Here is a 7,391-nt window from a genome sequence, read left to right as displayed (position 1 = left end):
GATGGTATGGTTTATTAGGTTTAGAAAAGAGGAACAAAGTTTGTGTTTTATTTTTTGTTACACAGAGTTCTATAATAATATATTTCTAAACTGTTTGTGATTCAGATGAGCATTCTTATTCTAGTAGATGATTAAAACTTACCTATTGAACAGTATTATAAAATCCTGCCTTTTGAAATTTTATTTTTAGGTAATTTTTTTATTGTGAGAGCATTTGCTGTGCATTGTAAGATGTTGACCAGCATTTCTGTCCTCTTCCACTCAATGTCACAGTAACCTCTTTTCCCCACAGTTGTGAAAAACAAATTTGTTTGTCTTGTTACAGCAAAATTGCTGATATAGCCTTATTCTAGAGATTTCTAATGAAAAAAACAAAAGGTAACTTGAAAGATTTGGAAAAATTGTACAGGAGATCCCTCAGATTCTCTATTGTTTTTACTCGCCATCTTTTTCTATATTCATATTTTAAGTTGGGCCTATATTATATTTTCTTTTGCAGGATAGTGTTAAAAACACACGTGAAATGGGCATTAAAGAGCTGAGATTTTGATGTCCCTCTTGGGGTAACAATGAAGACACTGGGTTTCAAACTCAGGAGAAAATGTATCACTGTTGTGATATGTTTCATTCATTTAAATTAAGTCCTGAATTTTGGTACTGAACTAGTTATAATGACCTTATAAATATTTGTCAGCAAATCTATGTAATTGAGGTCTATAAGTATTATGTCTTTGAGTCATAATCTTGATTTTCTTTCTTTTTTCTTGGCCTACTTTATTTTTTAAAAGCCTTTCAATCCTGAAAAATTTGCAGTATCTGTAAACTGTGCGCCTCACTTTATTTAAGAGATATAGTAATTACAATTCAGAAGTGATTAAAAAAGCTATGAAAAATCAATGAGCAGTATTAATTTTCCTCATATAAATCAGTTTCCTTGATGGAGTTTCATTTTATCTTATTTTATTTTATCTTACTTTATCCTACTTATCTTATTCTAAGATGAAATCTCACTTTGGTACTCAGGCTGTAGCGCAGTGGTATTATTTTGCCTCATTACAACCTCCTGCCTTCCAGGTACAAGATGAGTTTCTTTATATGCCTTATAATTTAATAAATATAATTTTAATGCACTCTTTCAATGAAAATAAATATATTTTTATATGTGCTTTCAAAAGTAAATTTAGAATTTTACTTTTTGTGTAAAATTCTCAGCTTTTAAAAATCACTTTATAGTATCTTATCTAGAAAAATGACCACATTTATTAAATTATACATAGTATTTTTGTGAGAATTATTTTTGCAAAACGAAGTGAAATTATTACAAGATATAATATGTTAAATTATTTTAAACAAACTTAGAACTATTTCCTCTGAAAGGACATGTTTTTCCACACTATACTTTGTAGTAATATCTGATGTGTTCTTCCAACTTAGTAGAAATCAATTAATTATTTCATCTTTCCTTCATCCAAAATTTCAAGCTATAGTTTTTCAGGCTATAGTTTACCTGCTACTATTTATCCCGGTTTTGAACTAATTATAGCATTAGCTATTAGCTGTGTAAGAAATTTCAAACTGATACTAGATTGTTTAAACACAACAATAAACAGTGATTATTTTAATGTATAAGTGTATTTTTGTTCATTGATATTTTAGTATTTTATTATGTGATTTACAAAAAATTGACTGTGCTTTTTATTTTTTCATCAAGCAGTTTAACATGTTTCTCAGTTTGAGGATATTCTGAATCACATTGTAAGAGTTTCTAGGTAAACTCACTACTTAAAATGTCAGAACTTTAACTGCCCTGTGGAATCTATGGAGAGAGAGGAGAGGGCTTTTTATTTTTATTTTTTTCCCTCTGCTTAAAGATTTTTTTCTTGCTACATTTGATTTATTTAGCTAATATATTAAAATAATAAATATATGTTTTAAAAAGTTTAATCTTTAAGAAGACTTATGTTGTTAATTTATTTACCTATGTTTATGCATGGTGAATTTGTATTTTCAAATATAAAATGTAATATATATATATAAACACTAAAATTTTTTTTCTAACAATTTTATATTTCTGGTAGAGACTATCTCCTTTTATGCACATTTATATCCATATAGCTGTTCATTTATACTTTACTTTTTATAAAATGTAAATTTACAACATAGGATATGGTTAACTTAATTTTGTACATAGTAACATACCTATCAGTATAAGAATAACTGTTCAATTCTTACCTTTTAGCTATATAACTTAAAGTTTAATGTGCTCCAATTTTTGTAATCCACCCCTAAGATGGTGATTGATGTTTAAGCTGTCTTTAATTTTACATAAACCAGATAGGGATTTATACTGCTCACAGTGATTTTAAATACATCATCTCAATGACTCTTTTCATAATAAAACTGTGAATATAGGCAAAGCAATCGTCACTATTTACTAAAGAAAGAAACAGATATTTATACTTATAGCATCGTTTTTATTAGTCAGAATCCTGTCTTGAACTGAACTTGTCTTACATACAATTAAAACTGAGAAAACTCGAATGTTTTGCATATATAAAGTCCAGGCAAGAGTGAATTGAATACACTTATTTTAAGTGGAATAGTTTTTTATTTAGTTAACTTATAATAATTAAAGTAAGTTGGTGTCTAACACATTGAAATTTAGTATGATACCATCTTGTATGACTCAAAAAAAAACTGTTACAGAAAAAAACGACTATTCATATACAAAGGACCTTCATAGATAACCCAAAGATTTCTTTTCAGTAACATGAGAGCCTAAAAAGCATTTAGCATATATATTCCAGGTGCTGTAATGGAAAACAAACAAACAAACAAAAAAACAAAAAAAACCCACTACATTGGGCTAGTATATTAAAAGTGTTGACAGGAAATACTTACAAACAGAAATCTTATTTCAAAAACAACTCTCCATCAATTATGACATTCCCAGGTAGATGCTGTGAAAGTTTGTTAAAACTAGTCAATATTTAGGAAAATGCTTCATGAATTATGGAAGAGTGAAATAAAAGGACACTGGACAGCTGAAGAAATAAAGGTGAAAGTTAAGATGCATACATAGGAAGTTATAGAAGCTATAAAACCTTTTAACCATGCACAGCTACACAATTTTTTACATGATTAAAAAAGATATTGCTATCTTATTGTTTTTGACACAAAATGCATGCAAATGTAAATCTGAGAGCTCAGTAACTAAAATGATGGGCATTGAGTTTAAAAATTGTAATTTTGGTGTGCTACTGAAGATAAACTAGTGTGACTTTAAGTTTTATAACTTTAGAATGTTAAATTTAGTTGCCATAGCAACCACAAAGGAAATAGTAATGGTTCCCTAGAAAGCTTTCTACATTACACGAGAGTGTGGGAGCCATGGATTAAGCTGCTTTCTCTTGAGGTTACCTATCCCTGCATGGAGGCACCCTGGGTCAATGCCTGAAGTGTCTCACCAGGGAGTAAGTACAGAGAGACAAAGCACATACTATGGCTGCTTCTTCATACAACTTCTACCCTAGCAGTGAACAGAAAGTGGGAGAGACTTATTCGTGCTCAGCGATTGGTAGAGCAGTGGACACAGTGCCATTCACAGATTTGTTAACAGCAAATTGAAAAACAAACACCAAAATCTATTCAACCATGAGAGGCAAAAAGAGAAAAGATATGGATAATGGAAGACACCAGCCTTTTGACAAAAGGGTGCATTTCAGCATGAGGCTAATGGAAAGTGCCAGCACACACAGAGACATTGTGGTGAGAAAGAAAGATGGTTTCACCCAGATCTTACTATCAATCAGATCAACATATAATAACACATTGAATAGAGAAGTAATGAATGAAATACAGAGTGCTCTTGTTAGAGCTGCTGCTGATGACAGCAAGTTTGTGCTGCTCAGTGCAGTTGGCAGTGTCTTTTGCTATGGTCTTGATTTTGATAACTTTGTGAAGCATTTAAAATATAATAGAAAAAGAGCTAGTGTTAAACTAGTGGATATCATCAAAAACTTTGTGAATACTTTTATTGAGTTTCAGAAACCTATCATTGTATCAGTCAATGGCCCAGCCATTGGACTAGGTGCATCTATACTGTCTCTCAGTGATGTGGTTTGGGCTAATGAGAAGGCTTGGTTTCAAACCCCTTACACAAGGCTTGGACAGGGTCCAGATGACTGTTACACAATTACTTTTCCAAAAATATTGGGAAGAGCAGCTGCCAATGAAATGTTGATCAATGGGTGGAAGATGAATGCACAAGAAGCACTTGCCAAAGGCCTGGTCTCTCAGGTGTTTTGGCCTGAAACTTTCACGCAAGAAGTTATGGTTAGAATTAAAGCGCTTACTTCATGCAATTCATTTGTTCTGGAGAATTCCAAAGATCTTGTGCACTACAACATGAAGAGAGAGTTGAAACAGGCCAATGAGAGAGAGTGTGAAGTCCTGAGGAAAGTCTGGGGATCAGCACAAGGAATGGAATACATGCTGAAATATGTGGAAAATAAAATTGATACATTTTGATTCTCAATTGGTCTGCTCTTGACACTGGACTAGGCTGAACAGAACTCACTATTAGATTTAAGATGCATTAATCCATCCTCACAGCTTGAGAAAATTCACCCATAATTAATGTTTGTGAACAGAACTGAAACCATCCAAACTATTTGTTATCAGTGACATTTTAAGCATTGCAGAATTTAAATAAATAATGGCAAAACATTTTTTCTTGCTCAAGTGTTATTATTTTAGTCACATCTACAAATCTAAGTGTATACTGGTGAGCCCTAGACTGTTTCTTTAAGCTCCTGTTTTATTTATGGATAACACTATACTAAAAAAAAAAAGGGGGGGGTGTTTCTTTAAATTTGAATTACTGAAAATACTGAAATAGAATCTGTTAGTTTTTGCTAGAAGCCTGAGTCTAAAAGAGCATGAGGCAGCCTCCATTCCTATCCCACAAATATAAACAAAGGACTACCTGATATGTTGCATTTGTCTTCATGAAGGCAGAAACACCTCAGAGAAAGAAAATTCTGAATCAAAAACCTTATCTTTCAGGATAGTATTTTTAATAAAATAATCAACTGTGTGCAGTGGCTCATTTCTGTAATCCCAGCACTTTGGGAGGCATAGGTGGGTGGATTGTCTAAGCTCAGGAGTTGAGACCAACCTAGGGAATATGGTAAAATCATGTCTCTACTACAAATACAAAAAGTTAGCCAGGTGTGGTGGTATGTGCCTGTAATTCCAGCTACTCTGGAAGAATCACCTGAAACTGGGAGGTGGATGTTGCATTGCACTGAGATGGGATCATTGCACTTCAAATTTGTGGGCAGAGTGAGACTCGCTCTCAAAAAAAAAAAAAAAAAAATCCAAAAGTCATTATCCCAAGTAAAACATGCTAAAGAGTAACACTGGCATATCAATTAATTTTTCTTTCATTTTTAATTGTCTAGCTCTTAGTTAACTTAGATAAACCATTATCTCTCTAGACTAGAGTCTGTTGTGCAGTATTAGTGAATCATAAAATCATTTAGGTAGAGATGTCTAATCAATAATGTTTGTAATGTCATTCTTAGGTTAACTGGGATTATGTTTTATTTGATAAGTTAAAATTCTGGACACACCATTAAATTCAGAAACTCAAAACACTCAAAAACTTTGCTTTTTTAAATTACCATAAATTTTCAATTTTAAATTACTGGTGTACACTTTTATATGCACAGCATTTTTAACAAACTCTACATATTCTGCTATACATAAGCTCCCTGAAGACCATTCACTTGGGTTTTAAGAAGCTTTATTAGGGTTGGGTGCAATGTGTCATGCCTCTACTGTCAGCACTTTGGGAGATTGAGGCAGGAGTTCTAGAACTGCATGACCAACATGTTGAAACCTTGTCCCTATTAAAAACACAAAAATTACCCAGGCATGGTGACATGAACCTGTAATGCCACCTATCCAGGAGGCTGAGGCAAAAATTGCTTGAACTGTTGTGTTCAGCCTTTGAGCATAGCAGGACACACTGGCTATGGCAGGATTAGAAGCTTTAGGTGCTGGAAAGGGTGCCAGCTTTCTGCAACCCTGGCTTCCACAATAGGCACTAGGGAATGCAGTGTAAGCTTAAAGATGCCAGACTGCAGAGACTCAAAAGTGGTGTGAAGCCTTGGATTGTGAAACATGTAGGTCTAGGCTTTCTGAAATGCTGTAGCTTTTCTCTTCCTTCTTCTAGTCTTGTTTCTCACAATGTAGTGAACGAGGGTGTGTGTTTTTCAGCTATGTTTGCGGTATTCGTCTGTTTACTTGCTGCTGGTAAAGACAAACCTGAGGCTGAGAAGAAGAAGAGGTTTAATTGAACTTATGCCACATGGCTGGGAAGGTCTCAGAATCACTTCAGTTGGTGAAAGGCACTTTTTTCATGGTGGCGTCAACAGAAAATAATAAGCAAAAATAGATGCCCCTGATAAATCTATCAGATTTTGTGAGACTTATTCACTATGCTAAGACTAGCATAGAAAATACTAGCCTTCAAGATTCAATGACTTTCTTTATGTTCCTTTCACAATGTATGTGAATTCTGGGAGCTACCATTCAAGGTACCATTGAGCGGGGACACAGCCAAATTGTATAATTCTGCTCCTGAATCTTCTAAACCTCAGTTTCTCACCTTTTACACTAATCATGGCTTTAAAGTCCCCAAAATTTTTAACTCATTTCAGTAGTAACCCAAAAGTCCACAGTCTAAAGTATATTTCAAAGTGCTCTGCTGTGTGTTCGTTCACCTCAGGAAGTTGCATGTATGTTTAGATTCAGAGAGTTAGAAACACGTTTCTTCTAAAAGCTGCTTTTGGATATTCCAGAGTGAATGGGAGTATATGCTGTAATGAGAAATGTCTGGCTCTTAAAAACGGAGCTATCTAGCAGAATGGTTGTCAAGGTGCACATTCAGCTTACAGAGTTAAACTGATATGTGTATGTAGCAGTTCAGAAACACTTTTTTGGGAGAATCTAGAAACAGATATTTACAGCTATATACAGGCATGTAAGAATGAGAAGTAAGACTGCGTCTAAAACACAGGAGAAACGTATATTTCAAACTGCTCTGCTGTGTGTTCGTTCACCTTAAGAAGTTGCATGTATGTTTAGATTCAGCGAGTTAGAAACATATTTCTTCTAAAAGCTGCGTTTGGAGCTGAATCAGACTATATCCTGTAATGAGAAATATCTGACTCTAAAACAAAAACGGAGGTATCCAGCAGAATGGTTGTCAAGGTGTACAATCAACTTTCTTCTGCTTGGTCAATTCAGCTGTTGAAATTTGTGCATGCTTCACAAAGTTCTCATGTTGTGTTTTCCAGCTCCATCAATTCACTTATATTCCT

General features: G+C 33.7%; 1 protein-coding gene across 1 annotated transcript; it reads left to right on the top strand.

Annotated features, from left to right (window-relative positions):
- The first annotated feature begins 3,654 nt into the window (after window positions 1-3,654).
- On the top strand, window positions 3,655-4,530 carry LOC108296925 (chromodomain Y-like protein). The gene has a single exon (XM_017519500.2). It carries the CDS (start codon window positions 3,655-3,657, stop codon window positions 4,528-4,530), a length of 876 nt encoding a protein of 291 aa, XP_017374989.1.
- The last annotated feature ends 2,861 nt before the right edge of the window (window positions 4,531-7,391 follow it).

This window comes from Cebus imitator, unplaced genomic scaffold (assembly GCF_001604975.1).
Source record: "Cebus imitator isolate Cc_AM_T3 unplaced genomic scaffold, Cebus_imitator-1.0 Scaffold753, whole genome shotgun sequence".
Taxonomy (NCBI): domain Eukaryota; kingdom Metazoa; phylum Chordata; class Mammalia; order Primates; family Cebidae; genus Cebus; species Cebus imitator.
This window is presented reverse-complemented; position numbering and strand designations above follow the sequence as displayed.